Source organism: Oscarella lobularis, chromosome 1 (assembly GCF_947507565.1).
Source record: "Oscarella lobularis chromosome 1, ooOscLobu1.1, whole genome shotgun sequence".
Taxonomy (NCBI): domain Eukaryota; kingdom Metazoa; phylum Porifera; class Homoscleromorpha; order Homosclerophorida; family Oscarellidae; genus Oscarella; species Oscarella lobularis.
This window is the reverse complement of record NC_089175.1, coordinates 5299583-5313401: the sequence shown is the minus strand read 5'-3', so window position 1 is coordinate 5313401 and position 13819 is coordinate 5299583. Positions and strand designations below refer to the sequence as shown.

The 13819-nt window shown below is 49.2% G+C and overlaps 7 protein-coding genes across 7 annotated transcripts; 1 reads left to right on the top strand and 6 right to left on the bottom strand.

Annotated features, from left to right (window-relative positions):
* Window positions 1-27: 27 nt before the first annotated feature.
* On the bottom strand, window positions 28-2381 carry LOC136199455 (eukaryotic translation initiation factor 2 subunit 3, Y-linked-like). The gene is made up of 13 exons (XM_065989648.1): window positions 2243-2381; window positions 2123-2186; window positions 1931-1992; window positions 1815-1880; window positions 1646-1767; window positions 1446-1540; window positions 1094-1387; window positions 944-1038; window positions 745-889; window positions 635-690; window positions 461-574; window positions 227-399; window positions 28-179 (listed from the first exon to the last, which is right to left on the bottom strand). The coding sequence occupies exons 1-13, from the start codon at window positions 2288-2290 to the stop codon at window positions 122-124; spliced, it is 1392 nt and encodes a 463-aa protein (XP_065845720.1). The 5' UTR covers window positions 2291-2381; the 3' UTR covers window positions 28-121.
* Window positions 2382-2636: 255 nt separating this feature from the next.
* LOC136195519 (ubiquinol-cytochrome-c reductase complex assembly factor 1-like) lies at window positions 2637-3402 on the top strand. The gene has a single exon (XM_065984853.1). The coding sequence runs from the start codon at window positions 2638-2640 to the stop codon at window positions 3307-3309; it is 672 nt and encodes a 223-aa protein (XP_065840925.1). The 5' UTR covers window position 2637; the 3' UTR covers window positions 3310-3402.
* Window positions 3233-5386, bottom strand: LOC136195501 (tetratricopeptide repeat protein 29-like). Its single transcript, XM_065984829.1, has 8 exons — window positions 4965-5386; window positions 4872-4908; window positions 4426-4757; window positions 4311-4371; window positions 4164-4246; window positions 4018-4109; window positions 3837-3960; window positions 3233-3704 (listed from the first exon to the last, which is right to left on the bottom strand). The coding sequence occupies exons 1-8, from the start codon at window positions 5349-5351 to the stop codon at window positions 3411-3413; spliced, it is 1410 nt and encodes a 469-aa protein (XP_065840901.1). The 5' UTR covers window positions 5352-5386; the 3' UTR covers window positions 3233-3410.
* A 64-nt stretch (window positions 5387-5450) lies between these two features.
* On the bottom strand, window positions 5451-6727 carry LOC136195510 (small ribosomal subunit protein eS1-like). Its single transcript, XM_065984841.1, has 6 exons — window positions 6652-6727; window positions 6439-6542; window positions 6195-6382; window positions 5869-6077; window positions 5693-5802; window positions 5451-5638 (listed from the first exon to the last, which is right to left on the bottom strand). Exons 1-6 carry the CDS (start codon window positions 6708-6710, stop codon window positions 5502-5504), a joined length of 807 nt encoding a protein of 268 aa, XP_065840913.1. The 5' UTR covers window positions 6711-6727; the 3' UTR covers window positions 5451-5501.
* Window positions 6728-6922: 195 nt separating this feature from the next.
* LOC136195490 (uncharacterized) lies at window positions 6923-9131 on the bottom strand. The gene is made up of 4 exons (XM_065984818.1): window positions 8998-9131; window positions 8670-8932; window positions 8361-8616; window positions 6923-8217 (listed from the first exon to the last, which is right to left on the bottom strand). The coding sequence occupies exons 2-4, from the start codon at window positions 8784-8786 to the stop codon at window positions 7058-7060; spliced, it is 1533 nt and encodes a 510-aa protein (XP_065840890.1). The 5' UTR covers window positions 8787-8932; window positions 8998-9131; the 3' UTR covers window positions 6923-7057.
* A 109-nt stretch (window positions 9132-9240) lies between these two features.
* On the bottom strand, window positions 9241-11208 carry LOC136195468 (uncharacterized). Its single transcript, XM_065984797.1, has 3 exons — window positions 11071-11208; window positions 10750-11002; window positions 9241-10643 (listed from the first exon to the last, which is right to left on the bottom strand). Exons 1-3 carry the CDS (start codon window positions 11188-11190, stop codon window positions 9322-9324), a joined length of 1695 nt encoding a protein of 564 aa, XP_065840869.1. The 5' UTR covers window positions 11191-11208; the 3' UTR covers window positions 9241-9321.
* Window positions 11209-11487: 279 nt separating this feature from the next.
* On the bottom strand, window positions 11488-13814 carry LOC136195458 (uncharacterized). Its single transcript, XM_065984787.1, has 3 exons — window positions 13683-13814; window positions 13341-13617; window positions 11488-13266 (listed from the first exon to the last, which is right to left on the bottom strand). Exons 1-3 carry the CDS (start codon window positions 13773-13775, stop codon window positions 11618-11620), a joined length of 2019 nt encoding a protein of 672 aa, XP_065840859.1. The 5' UTR covers window positions 13776-13814; the 3' UTR covers window positions 11488-11617.
* Window positions 13815-13819: the final 5 nt, after the last annotated feature.

Here is a 13819-nt window from a genome sequence, read left to right as displayed (position 1 = left end):
GTGCGTTCGAAACTGTAGCAGGCAGAGTTCGCAGACCCATTCGCACCGTTTCCTTCACAATAAAAGAAGATCTCTCCCACACAAAAACGATAACGCCTAGCTACACGTTCCAAAGAGAGTTCTAAGTCGCATCCGCTCTTGCAGTAACCCCCTTGCGAATCTGCCCCCATCCAATCAATCTACAGCACCAAGTCAAAAGAAATAAAATGAAATATCACGCATTTACCGCCAATGACGTTCGACACGACGACTCAAAGCAATCTTTTCTCCAATTTCTGTGCAGACAGGTTGAGTCAGGACAATTTTAGCCAAATCCGCTCGAACGGCCGTGACTCGACAGCCCGTTGACAGTGATCCAATGTTCACCATCAAAAACTCAGTCTTGCTCAACTTTTGCACCTGGAAGATTGGCACTCTCGTTAGGAGCACGTCACGAGAAAAAAACAGTTGTTGAAGTCACCTTGGCTCCTTTCTTGTTTTCTTCCATCCTTACGCCCAATAAGCGTCGAAGAAGAAAATAGCTGATTTCGAGTTCGGTAAAAATGTCCGGCAAAGAGCCAACAGCACCCAAAACCTCCACGGAAATACAATTAATTAATCAAGGCCTTGAAGATATGTAAGAAAATTGCTTTACCTGACCGACCAAGCGATCAGCGCGACATAGAGTCGGATCAATTTTCGTTCCAACTCCTAACAGAAAGACATTTTATTAATCCTCGTCAACAATGCATTAAGCATTATTACCTATCAAGCCACCCGGAACTGCAAATTGAAGCTCGTTGCCTTCTGCAAACATTCCGCACACCTTCGAACGAATGGGGCGGCATGAAATCATGCCGTCGGCGTCCTTGGTAACGATGCCAGGTCGAACTTCAATTTCTTGACCAACCTGAAGCAATGACTTACGTGTGCTAATAATACTTATTCAAACTATTTCCAGTACTTTTAGTACACCCTTTAGTATACTTCCGCCTGCAACGCCTCCTCGCAAATCATCCACTTCGCATCCGGGACGATTTACGTCAAAAGAACGAATTACTTAGTTAAAAAGATACATTAAAAATATTGATATTCCACCCGTAAAGTCACGTACCGATGAGTCTTGGTTCCGACGTGAAATCTCTCAAAGGAATGGGAATCTTCTTCACGATATACTCACACACAACGTCGATATTGTATTTGAGTTGAGCTGATACGGGAACAACGGGCGCTCCCTCGGCAACGGTGCCTTGGACGAATTTCAGTATCTGCTGATAGTTGTCATTCGCCTGCTTGTCTTTCACCAAATCGATCTTATTCTGAAGTATAATGATGTGCTTTAGTTTCATAATTTCAATTGCAGCCAAATGTTCGGACGTTTGCGGCTGTGGACATGACTCATTTCCAGCTAACCGTTTTTTGTGTTAAAAGAATTCATATTAGATTTTGCTATTTCGACGATGTACCTATTAGAAGCAGTGCTGCGTCCATGACAGCAGCTCCATTCAACATCGTTGCCATAAGAATGTCGTGGCCAGGACAATCCACAAACGAGACGTGTCTGCAAAACCAATTATTTAATCAATGCGCGGAAATTTAAACACGCTTTCATGCACTGCACAGACGTCCTACTAGATAAATTGTACCTATGAGATGATATGCTTACCTGACAAGCTTAAACGTTCCTTTGATTCCCTTTACTTCAGCTGGAAATGACTCCGCCGTCTGGCTTCCTCGTGAACAATAGCAATCAGGTCGAGGCACTCTGTCGTCATCAAATTTGTAAATCTAAGGTAAATTATAAATTATTGCACACCAGTAACAGAGTAAGTTACTTTTGCATTAGCATAGCCTAGCTTGATGGTAATATTGCGCTGCTTCTCATTCTTAAAACGCACAGTCTACATAGGACAAAACGTCAAGCTATTTCCTCTGAAAGTAAGTCCATTACCTGAACACCAGATATGGCTTTTACTACCGTTGACTTTCCATGAGCCACGTGACCAATTGTCCCTAAAAGAGGTAGAAGAGAATTATATGGCAGCTACACACGCACACAAAGGAACTGTACGCTGATGTCGCAAATTACGACAGCCCGTAACAATAGCGAACAGCACAACGCGGGCATTCTACTAGCATGTACCTATGTTTATCGTTGCTTGACGAGCTATCGCTTCAGGCGAGAGAGGCGTCAGCGACCCGACGTCCTTTGTAAGACATCAACATTGGCTTTTCGTTCGCTATCTTCGTGGAAGACACTTACTAGTGTATCTAAGTCTTGCTTCGGTAGCTGAGACGTCGATTCGGCCATGTTGCAGTTCTCACAACAGACTCCTTATTATTTCCACGTGCGAGAAGAGGAGCAAGGAGGAATCCCTTGATTGCATCAGACTCTAGCGCGCGCACGCGTAGAAAGTCTGTGATGGAAACGGAAGTTATGGAAGTTATGGAAGTCTACGATCGGTGTTAGGTGGCCGCAGGGCGAGCCCATGCAGTGTTCATTTACTGCAACCCTGCGAGCAATAAATTTCGTTATTGATTTTTGCCGCACGCAAAATTTTAGAGAAGGCCGGCCTCCTCCTCTGACGGCATCAAAAAAGAAACTTTTGCATTGCCTAAAAGTTGGACACCAAAAATGTTGTCGGCAGTGGTCTGAGCATGCGCACGCGTTCGCAAATGTCGCTGTGGCGAATCGTTCGAAATCTTCACACCACTCCTTCTCCTTTTGCTTTGCGTAAGCGAAGCGTGACGTCGTACATCGTCGACCTTTTTGCGCGTCGTCCGCAGCTGATTCGCAGCGCCGTCGCGACGTACGAGAGCTGCGTACACGATCCCAGCTACGAGACGTTCTACGAGACGTGTCGCATGCCGGACACGTTTCAGTCGTGGTTCCTCGTTTGTCACTTGCACGTGTGGATGTGCCTCGTCCGACTCAAAGCGGCGTCTCCCGAAAAAGACGGAAGATTCGCCTACAAGCAACTCGTCGGCGTATTTTGGAGTGACGTCCAACAGCGAATGCACGTGATGGGAATGACGTCAATTACAGATATTCGACGAAATTTGCAGCATCTCGCTTATGAATTCTACGGACTGACGCTTGCCTATGATGAAGGCCTGGTTGGCCCAGATACGATGCTAGCAGCGGGACTATGGAGAAACCTGTTTCCAGATAAAGATGCCAGTGATCCCATAGCGTTAGCCAAGATGGTCAATTACGTTCGTATGCAAGTGGGACATCTGGACTCTATTCCAGATAAGCAGTTGTTTAGCGGGGAAAAATTTACTTGGCTACCTTTTGAGCATAACATTATAAGCTCAAAATTCGATTAATAAAGGGATCATAGGCAGAGTTGTGTAGTGCCCGTCTTTATCAACCTCTTGATAAAAAGTCTACTGTACCTCATTTGTTAAGTCGATATTGGGTTTGGGGTCTAGTCGTCATCATTTGCAGTTTCTGTTTCACTTTTTCCTTCTTCTGATTCTTCTTGCTGCGAGTTCGGTGCTTCGCTATTGTCCTGATCCTGATCTTGTTCTCGTCTATCTTTCCAACCCAGAAGGTTTGCCGTTTGGCTCGCTGTTATGGCTTGAGAAAAGCGAGCGTAGATATTGTGCGCGGAGACGATGCCGTAGCGCACGCGGCACGCCGATAGCAAGAGAGATTCATTGAGACGACGAGCTAAGTCGTAAGACTTGGAAAATTGCGTCACAGCTTTGTCAAACTGACCCTATGAAAAAAACAATTTTTAAATAGAATCAACTCTATAACTTCAATAAACTTTTTGTTATAAATAATTACGGTTTATTGAAGTTGAATATGATGGTATGTACCATGCACACTGACAGCATCTTTTTCTTACCAGTGTATTGTACATGGCACCAAGGGAACTGCAGGCCTTGTACACTTGTTCGTCCTGTCCAGTTTTTCCTGCCACTTCGACGAACATTTCCAAGAATCTCACCGCGTTTTCCAAATCTCCCAAGCTGCAAGGGGAAAACGCAATCACGTTATCGAACCTACGTTCTACCAATATGTAACACTTTTCATATGATCTTGCTAGAGCCTGACAAGCCAACCCAATGCCAACGTCGTCTTTATTGACTTTGCACTTCTCCAGATAAGTCTTTTGATGCTAGAGCAGAATACATGTATGTCATTTTATTAATTAATCAGCGAGTTCTATTACCTTAATAGCTGTTTCAGATTCATTCGCTTCTTCATAAGCATTTCCAAGACGATAACTCGCCAAAGCCTCAGCCTCACTATCAACTATGAAAAGAAATAGTTTCAGAAATGATACCAGTGGCAGTCTATGCAAGAAAGATAGAAGCACCTTCTTTAGCCATCTCATACGCTTTCTTTAGGTACTCAATAGACTCTCGTATCTCACTGTTCTAGAATTCACACTCAAGTTCTAATTATGTTCGTCCCAGTCCTACACATAGTACCTCCTCAGCTATAGTTGTATATATTCTTCTTACGGAATCAGCAGCCAAAGAACGAAGGCTCTGACCCCCACTTGTGTACCATCCTTCATTCAATTCAGCCAACGCATAGAAGTGCTCAAAATGTTTGGCTGCCTCTTCATAATGTCCCTTATTCTCCTGACTCAATCCCATGTTGCAGTGAGCCTCGCCTTCCTTTCGCCGTCCGTCGTCGCGAATTTCCAAACTCGTTTCTAAGCAACGCTGATAGAAATGATCCGCTAACCAATTGTCCCCCATCTCGTCGAAATATTCAGCAAGCGAATGAAGAGAATCATAGACGTTATTCAAGTCACCTTATAACAAAAGAAAATGACAATATGTGTCTAGCTAATTATCTAATATAAATTTAGATTTATAAGTTACGTACAGTACCAATACTTGTGCCTAAATTAATCGTATTTGTCTACCTCTCCGCTTCGCATCTTCAGCATCAGTCAGATGCATCTAAATAAAAATCGTTACCGAATTAATTATTATTTCGATGTATTGATTTTCATTACTTTGAAGCGGTCCAACTTTTCTTCTTCGTCTTCGATATAGGGATCGTAATAGAATCCCGACTCTTTGCCGGCTGCCTCGCGTTCGGCTTTCTGTCGTTCGATGAGCGACCACAATTCGCGAAACGACTCGTGAAAGCCGTCCTTGAGCATGTCGACGCACACGTTGTGCTTGTACGTATTCCGATAGCCGGCAATGTCGACCGACGACGTGTCCAGAACAAGCGGCGCTCGCGTCGCTTCGAGACGATGCGCGCTACGATGATCGCCCGCCTGAGAAATCTTACTGCGAGCCGAAGAATGGCCGTGACGCTGACGATCCTTTCGTAAAGACGCTTCGTAGCGTTGATCGAGAAGACGCGTGCCGGATAACACGTTCGCTGCGGCCATTTCGGCTTGCAAACGTTCGTTGTTATGTACACGTATACGGGAACTTCAGCGTCATCGCAACGCGCACTACAACGCGAAAAAAAGCGTGGGAGATCTCCGTTGAAGGGAGGGTACAGAAATCATTTATTGAAGAAATTGAGATCTCCTCATTCAAACAGAGTCTTGAATAGGTGGTTCATATCCTTCAGGCCTTTCCACCTTGGCCCCAGCTTCACCAGCTTCGTCACTTGTTGGGGCCGCACTGCTGCTGCCTCCGCCTTCTCCATGCAAAAGCATTAACCTACCCACTTTCCCAACAAAACATTAGGCAGGTAGCGAAAAAAACAACCGCGTGAACTTACACTCGAATTTTGGTTTTCTCAACACCTTCACCTTTCGAACGAACACATCGTGCAAGGGATGAATCGAATGACACGATTTTTCAATATCTTTTCCAATACTATCCGGAATCCTAGAGAAACGCGACAGGAAAACTCAGTAGTTGCAAACCAATTCAAAAAAAAAACAAGGCACTCACAATTTATTGACAACTTCTCGTATGTCGGAATTTGATATTTCTCGCTGCACAATTTCGGTCATGCGTCGACGAATCTGCCGGCACTGCGACGACTGGGCGTAGCACGTCTTCTTCACCTGATTCGGACGTTTTTTCGTGAAACCGATCACGAAAACGCGCAACAGATAGCCGTCGGTCGTTCGCACGTCAACGTGCGTCTCGATCAAGGTCTGCGAAAAAGAGATCGATGAAAGACAATTCGCGTCGCGCGACGATTTCGATCGAGGAGGCGGTCCCCCTTCGACATTCGGGGACATGAGCGTTCCGGCGAAATGACTGAGATTTACCTGCCACTTTTTCACTAGGGATTTCAACTTGTCCGTTGTGAAGAGCATGCCGTGAAAGTTCGTCAGGCAGAAGCGTCCTTGCACGTCTTCGACGACGAGCCGAAATTTGCGAAACGGCACTTCGTCGTTTTGGAGGTCGGCCTGCGCTACTTCGAATACGCGACCCTTTAGGCCGTCAGAGGCGATTTCTATCGCACGCGAAACGATTATCTTATCGCACGCGATTCGTTTCTTTCGTTCTTACTTGTGCCTTGTGTTCGCGTTACGAGAGTCTTGCCAACGTTGCGTTGGTTGAACATAGACGGTGCCTTCACGTCGTACCAGTCTTTCTTCGAGAAGGGATCGACTCTGTGAGGGAGGGAATCCGCGTAAATCTTAGCAATCCGTTCGTTTCCATGCGTTTTCGCATGTCCAGGTTGTAGTACAGATGCCTACTGTACCGCTCGCATGCACTTACATCTTCTTCTTCGATCCTTTCTTGCCTTTCGTAAGGCGCTTGTTCTTACCGACGGCCATGATGCCAAGCGTTAATACGGGACAGAGCAAGGTCACGAAAACTCCCGTACGCTTTCCGATCAATAATACATGATCGCTTCTTCGCCCGCTTCTTCTGCCGTCCAACACAGCACTGAGTAAGTGATTGAACTTTTTTATAATAAATTTGAGAGAAACAAAAATGCAGCAAGTACATAATAATTTTTTGCCTTCAAAAACTCTGCCTGCAAATATTCTGCCTGTCATGCGCAATTTACTAATCCTAATCATAAATGCTACTCAAAAATACTGATAAAACTCTCTGCCTTCAGCATAAAGTATCTAAAACTGTTCAAACTAAATTTCAGTAATACACAAGTATAATGTTTTCAAATAAAACTGCTAATTTTGTCACAAAATGATTGGCTGGATTGAAGTCTCATCAGCCTGGGAGTATGAACTTCAACAATGGCCCGCAACTCTTTCTGATCAGGCTTCGAATTGATCATGCCAACTCTCATTTCACACACCATCGAAAATTTCGTCAACGAACTGAGGTCAACGTCAGGACTGATTTGAAATTTGAACTTGGCGTACGTTTCATTTTCCAAATTTTCCATGTCGTTATTGCCCCAAAAGGGATTCGTGCAGAACGAACCCGCCCGCGCAACCCACTTCTGCTCCGGATCGAAAGCCGATATCTCGACGCAGGCATTTCGTTCCACCGGCACGTTGGGCAACTCCTTCAGAACCTCTTTTCCCTCGCGTTTCATTTCCATTTTGATGCGACGGGCGATTTCGTCGCAATTGAGGCACACTTTCACGACGACGTCCCAGGCGGTGCCCGCTCTCACGCTGCGCTGCCCGAAAACGAGGAGGCGCGCACGAATGAGCGAGCCCGACTCCGCTTCTCCGCACAGCGCGATCCAATGCGTGTCGGGATTGATCGCGATCGCGCTCGACGCTTCGCCACGACGAATGTATGAGTGCACTTTCCAATCTTCCGGAATTTCATTCGGTTTTGACTCGCTCGTCATGACCCGTATCTTCCATTCGCAGCCGGGACCGTCATGCCAGTGAGCGAAATTGGGCGCGTAAAGAAACGAGGGTCCCGTAAGATTCAGCCGATCTTTTCCGGTCACGTGAAATGAGACGATCGGAGCGAGTATGCGTTCGTCGTATTTGAGCTGCGGCATCAGCAACGAACTGAGATACAGGCGAACGTGAGCGATGCAGCGATGACGCACCGAATTCGGCGGCACAAAAACGCATGCGCTACCCGCGCTAATCATTCCGCCGCGCAAGCAATCAATGTCGGATTCATTTGAACATTCTGGCTTTACCAAGAGCGACTCTGTTGAGTCTGTCCCCAAGCCGGAATCAAAAGAGTTGAACGGCTCTGAGTCTTTGTTGTAGTCGGCCAGTGATGTTACACTGTTTCTCCCAGGGTAGTAGTCATGAGGCGGATTTTCGGGAATAGGCGGCAGTGATCGTGATCGACAGAGTTTGAGCGAAGGCCGTCGGGTGACTCGAGGGAAACCGCCCATGCCTGCAAACAAATATGTCATTTACAATAGGGAAGCCATCACGTGGAAATTGCTTTCTTTCCACCGGGTTTAGTTAAGAAAATTAGATTAGGAGAGCGTGAGTCGGGCAGGTGCATGCGCGCGAAGGACGAAAACCGCTTCTTACTTGATTTAATGTTCATGTACCAAGAGAAAGCTTCCTCGTCGCTCTCGGTAGCGAAAACGTAAAGGCGCTTCGAATCCAGGTGATCCAATGCAAATGCGTTCTCATTTGTGCCAACAGGATGCTCATGGTACGACCGTATAAGGGTATCTCCTTCGCCCAGATGAATCACTCCTCGACGATGCTTGCGCGTCTTATCAGTGTAGTATTCGAGTCGCAGCGGTGCGGCAAGCAAGACGAGGTATCTCAAGCGAAAATCCTAAGACACACGAAATGACGATTTACCCTCGCGATCGCGCGTTCTTTCTTTACTTTGTGAGAGGGATTTTTCGAAAGCGGTGGCAGCTTCCTTATGTAGCCTTCTTTGATAGGAAAAAAGCTTTCCGTCAACGACGTTTCGCTGTCCGGCAAAGTCTCGTCGGAGCTCATAATGTCGATCAGTCTCTCCGAGGCTTCTTACCGAAAGTGACGAGTCTGACGGGTCGCCCCTCTTTATAATTTATGGCTTACAACCCGGGGTGCGTCAGCAAGTAGCGATGGCGGCAATCTGATTATACTTTCAATGCATGCAAATCCTGAAGCCAAAGTAACATCACTCAGCCTGCAAACTGAATTCGTACAGTATGCATGAGTGACGCACTTTAAAGTAGATGCTGCAACTTCTTTCCGTCTGTTAGAACCAGTTAGGGAGCGGAAGGAAAAAGGAATTACGTTGGCGAAGACGACCTCGACTGCATTCCACTGGCCGCTACATCTAGAGCGAAGCATAAATACAGTAAAACGGACTGCGAATAAACAATTTTTGCTCTAGCGCGCGCTAAGATCAAAATCCCGTTTCTGAATCGGCTGAATCGGCTGAATCGCGGACTTTCGGCGAGCCTGATACGTTGAGGCATTTATTTCAGACAAGGAGCGAAGGGTACATCAAGTCTACTAAAAGTGTAGAGGCTAAGCTAAGGTGTAACTAAACAATCCAAGAAAGTCGCTTATTTCTTTTCGGACTTCCTTCCGCCAAAGGTCGATCGATTTCGATAACGTTCCAAAGAGTTCTGTCCGTCACTTCGTGTCGACACGAGAACAGCTCGTTCTCGCTTTTCTCCGATTCGAGATCGACAATTCGAATTTCGCATCCTACGGAAAACGACTCCGCTTCGACGTCCTCCCGCATCTGCAGCGTGAACTTGAACACCTGCTTCGAATCGAACGATTCGAGCGCGTCCCACAACGGTTTGGACGGAGTGCTGCCTCTGAGTTTGATCGAACCCGTCGACTCCCAGACACCGTTCGGATCGACGACATTCACCGCCACAGCGCTTGACTTACCCACTGGGATTCCCCTTGCATCGCCGAGCAGCTGCATGGCTACGTACTGCCGTTTCACTTTCGCAAACAAGTCGTCGGAATCGGCAAGCGCTACAACGACGACGCTCCAGCGCGTGCCCGTCGGAATAACCCGACGTCCGAACACGACGACTCGCACGTTGAGTTTCGCTTCGCCGACAACTTGTCGTCGTCGCAGAGTACGTTGATTTTTAGCCATCGCTTCTTGACCGACAAGGCAGTACCATCCGCTGTCCAACACCGATATCATCGCCTGTCCTTGCGACGCCGATTGCTGCCCGTGACAGTTCCAATCTAGAGGAATGTGCCGCTCGTCGATCCCGCACGTCATCGCTTTCAGTGTCCATCCGTCGCCGACGGAACCGCAGTGGGGCAGGTAGAGAAAGCCGGGTCCCTCAAGCGGTCGATCGTCCGTGTCGATGTAGACGACGGGACTGAGAACGCGTTCGTTTTCGTCGACGACGGGCATGAGACCCGAGTCGACGTAAACACTCAACGAACAAAGACGCGGCTCCTTGACGGCGTTAGGCGTGAGCCAAAGCGTCGTGTTTGCATTGCCGGCGGCTATGCTGCCTCCGCTAATTGGTTTTATCAGGTCGGATCGACGAGCGACCGGATCCAGAAGGAGCGACGTGTGACGGCGACTGGAAGTCGACTCGACCGATAGACCGGAATCTCTGTCCCCGCGAATGCCGCCTGCCACCGTTCTTCTAGAGGCGGCATGGCGGTCGCGATTCGTGTCGAGTGATTGGCGTTGGCTCGGTAGATCTGTCAGTGAGCCTCGTTCTTCGCCTGCACTCTTGACGGCGTGATGCTTTTGCTGAATGACCGCGGTCACCGAGCTGAATTCGGAAACCGCCAACGACGTCAAAGAGCGGGTTTTTCGGAGGGCGGGAGGGATATCGCTAATTCCGCCGATTTCTGCGTAAACGGGATCCTTTGCGTCTGGAAAAATATTGATATTAGCTACAGTAATCGAATCGAACTCACACAGGGCCCGGGGGAAACCTTTACCGTTCCCCGCGCCTAAGTCTTTTTCGGTTCTGCTTACGTTTGATGGCCCTTTCTAATTGCTGGCACCAAGACGCCTTTTCTTGTTCGTTGTCAACGAAAAACAGGAAAGTGCGTTTGGCAGTGATAACTGCGAACGCATGGTCTGTTTCACCTATCAGCTTGTGCCTGAATGAGGAGTCGATTTGCTGGCAATCGGTCAGCTTTATCCCTTTTTTTCGCGTTCGACGCGACGAGTCCGTGTAGTAGTCGAAGCTGTCTGTCCAGAGAACGAGAAAGCGCTTGCGGAAGGCCTAAAATTAGAAGGGCTATTTTTTTCTCTGGCATATACACCGCTGTCACGAGCATGTCGTGTGCTCACGTTTTCGTGAACTTTTTTTGCTTTGTGGAGAGGAGGAAGTTTCCGGATGTAGCCCTGTTTAAGAGGAATTCGCGAATCAGGAAACGCGGATTCGTCAACCGACGACGTCGACATGGCCATAGCTGACTAAACTCTGCCGGTATGTCTTAGTTGTTTGTGGCTAATGACTGCACCACTGCATTTCCATTAATCAGCGCATGCACCGCCTCTTTCGTTGACCTCGATGAAACGCCATTCTACCGCGGAGGCGTTCATGCAGAGTCATCGTGCCAGGGGTAGATGTGTTTGCACAGGCTCATATAAATAGCCTACAGCTCGAGTAAATGCACCAGCGAGCACTTACCGCCCACGTCAAGTCTAAAAAGTCTAATGCACGGGGGTAACGCATGGACTGCGGAAGACAGACCGGTCACTAAATCAACTGCACACCTGCTGCAGTCCTAAAACGCAAGTCCAGTTTGTACAAGCTCCTGCATGCTAAAGCTAAAGTCCGAGATATTGCAAACGCAAAAGAGAGTGCGCATCGTTCGCTCGCTGACCTTCCGCCTTAGACGAAATACGACTGAGGTGACACGGGCGGCGTAAGCGGGCCCGTTTCACCGAGCGGCTCTCTCACTTGCAACGACGTGGAAAAATCCGCCTCGCCGTCGTCGTCGTCATCACCGACCTTTTTAACTTCGACTTCGCACTGGCAAGTGAATTCGTTGACGTCGTCGCCCCGGTTGAGAGCGACAAAATCGAACTTGTACGACACCTCTTCCTCAAACAATCCCGTCCAAAATGTTGATCCGTCGACAACGCGACGCGTCGTCGACGCCGATCGTCCGCAGGCCCACGTGCCACTCGGATCGTGCAGGACGAATGCGACGCGAGCACCGTGCGGAAGTGGTACGCGACTCGACGCCAGTATGTAGGAGTCGCTACCGACTTTTGCCTGAACGCGTAACTTGCCGTCGGCGTCGCCGCTATCGCGAAACGCAAGCACGTTCACCACCCAATTCGAGCCGTTCGCTACGAGCGGTTTCCCATAGAGAACGACGCGTAAAGCGAGCTCGGGATCGAGACGAGGATCGGCTAGTCCCTTGATGCACAACCAGCAGCAATGATTCAAACCAATTAAACCGTTTTGGGGATCGGAGAAACTTCCTCTGCCGCTGCTGTTCGACGCCGGATACGTCGCAAACACTTCCCACTTTGAAGGGAAGTCATTTGCACTGGCGTTGCAGCGAAGCACGTGAAGAGACCAGCCGGCAAGCGACGGCGCAGCGTGGGGAAGACGGAGAAATACCGTCCCGTTTAACTGTTGATCGTGGGGCTCCACAAAGACAACGGGACTCAAGATGACTTCGTTGACGTCGTCGATATCGTCTGCCGCAGAGTGGATCGGCGGCATAACACTTGAATCAAAATAAATGTCGATGGCGAACGTCGTCTCTTTGGCGACAGTGTTCGGCGGCACGAAGAGCGACACGCTGCCGGCGTTGACCGATCCGCCAACGCCGTCAAAGAGCTCGCGTCCGGACGCAACCGACGGCAGAAGAAGACGAGAACCGCGACGCGAGCGCTGACTTAAAACGCCGCCGCTCATATCCGTATAAAGATCCTCGTCATTCACTGATGCCGCCCTCGATGACAGCTTGCGCCTGCTACCCATATCTGCATACGGACCTTCCTCTTCGCAGATCTTGGTGCTCAGAACGCCGCTCATATCCGCATACAATGACTTGTCTTCGTTGGCGGTAGCCGAGGTGCGGCGGAGCCTTTCAGGATCGTCATCCGTCAACTCTCCGCTCGTTCTTCTCGGCATCGTGACCGGCGGCGGCGAGAGAAGAGGGGTCATGTTCAGAGCGCTCTCCCACCCTCTCGACAATTTGCGATGCGGCTTGGGCACCTGCGGACTGGCCGAGCGGCGAGCGTCCTCATCCTCTTCGAACGATCCCGCCCACGATCGCGAAGGAAGATGTCGCGGCAGCGAGAAGCCCTTTGCAGGCATCGGCGATGCGGTCGGTCGATGAGAAACCTCGGGACGCAAATCGGCGCCGGCCATCGTCATCGCTGCCTTGCGAGGACTCAAAGGCGGCGGGAGTTCCGGAAGTGGACGAGACTCGACTTTCTTCTTCGTTCTTTTGATCGACGCGTAGAGAGCTTCGCCGTGTTGCGAGTAGCGTCGAACGAATTCGGGTTCGCCTTGGACGTCTAAAAGATACAAATCATTTTAATAACCACGCCCTCGCATTCCACTTCCGGCGCATACCAGAAGGCAGTCTTACGTTTTCTTTTGCGTTCTATCTCATCGGCCCATTGATGCATCGCGTCGTCGGCGTTTGTGCCGACGATGAAAGCGTAGGTGCGCTCCTTGCCGCTGCTATCCTTGCAGTGGAGCGCGAAAGCGCTTTCCGTCGACGTGACGAGAAAGTGCTTGAAATCAGGCTCGACGCGCTCGCACTGGGCCAAGTTGATTACGCCACGGCACGTTTCGGCGCCGCTGTCGGCGTAGTATGACACGTGACAGGATTCCCACAAGATGATCCAGCGCTTCTTCAGGTTCTACGCAGAGCGAATGCGCGTGCTCTCTGCGGTTTCTTCTTGCGCGAGTGAGAATTTTCACGTACCCGCCGGCGCCTCGCTTGATCCATCGGCGGAAACTTCATCACTTGGCCCTCCTTGAGTCGAGCACCGTACTGGCTCCGCGATGCGACCGCCATTCAAAGCGCAAGGACGAAAATGACGAGGGAACAAAGCCAAGCCA

Coding starts and splice junctions, on each gene's coding strand:
- LOC136199455 (XM_065989648.1), bottom strand. CDS start 2,290: ATGGCCGAATCGACGTCTCAGCTACCGAAGCAAGACTTAGATACACTA. Junction 890..943: donor TACTAAAGGGTGTACTAAAA/GTACTGGAAATA, acceptor TCATTGCTTCAG/GTTGGTCAAGAAATTGAAGT. Junction 575..634: donor CTGATCGCTTGGTCGGTCAG/GTAAAGCAATTT, acceptor ATTTCCGTGGAG/GTTTTGGGTGCTGTTGGCTC.
- LOC136195519 (XM_065984853.1), top strand. CDS start 2,638: ATGCGCACGCGTTCGCAAATGTCGCTGTGGCGAATCGTTCGAAATCTT.
- LOC136195501 (XM_065984829.1), bottom strand. CDS start 5,351: ATGGCCGCAGCGAACGTGTTATCCGGCACGCGTCTTCTCGATCAACGC. Junction 3,961..4,017: donor CTAGCAAGATCATATGAAAA/GTGTTACATATT, acceptor TTCCCCTTGCAG/CTTGGGAGATTTGGAAAACG. Junction 3,705..3,836: donor GTGCCATGTACAATACACTG/GTAAGAAAAAGA, acceptor TTTTTTTCATAG/GGTCAGTTTGACAAAGCTGT.
- LOC136195510 (XM_065984841.1), bottom strand. CDS start 6,710: ATGGCCGTCGGTAAGAACAAGCGCCTTACGAAAGGCAAGAAAGGATCG. Junction 6,543..6,651: donor AAAGGATCGAAGAAGAAGAT/GTAAGTGCATGC, acceptor CCTCCCTCACAG/AGTCGATCCCTTCTCGAAGA. Junction 5,803..5,868: donor CGAGAAGTTGTCAATAAATT/GTGAGTGCCTTG, acceptor GCGTTTCTCTAG/GATTCCGGATAGTATTGGAA.
- LOC136195490 (XM_065984818.1), bottom strand. CDS start 8,786: ATGAGCTCCGACGAGACTTTGCCGGACAGCGAAACGTCGTTGACGGAA. Junction 8,617..8,669: donor CGAAAAATCCCTCTCACAAA/GTAAAGAAAGAA, acceptor CGTGTGTCTTAG/GATTTTCGCTTGAGATACCT. Junction 8,218..8,360: donor GTACATGAACATTAAATCAA/GTAAGAAGCGGT, acceptor ATTTGTTTGCAG/GCATGGGCGGTTTCCCTCGA.
- LOC136195468 (XM_065984797.1), bottom strand. CDS start 11,190: ATGGCCATGTCGACGTCGTCGGTTGACGAATCCGCGTTTCCTGATTCG. Junction 11,003..11,070: donor CAAAAAAAGTTCACGAAAAC/GTGAGCACACGA, acceptor TTCTAATTTTAG/GCCTTCCGCAAGCGCTTTCT. Junction 10,644..10,749: donor ATTAGAAAGGGCCATCAAAC/GTAAGCAGAACC, acceptor ATATTTTTCCAG/ACGCAAAGGATCCCGTTTAC.
- LOC136195458 (XM_065984787.1), bottom strand. CDS start 13,775: ATGGCGGTCGCATCGCGGAGCCAGTACGGTGCTCGACTCAAGGAGGGC. Junction 13,618..13,682: donor ATCAAGCGAGGCGCCGGCGG/GTACGTGAAAAT, acceptor CGCTCTGCGTAG/AACCTGAAGAAGCGCTGGAT. Junction 13,267..13,340: donor GATAGAACGCAAAAGAAAAC/GTAAGACTGCCT, acceptor TGTATCTTTTAG/ACGTCCAAGGCGAACCCGAA.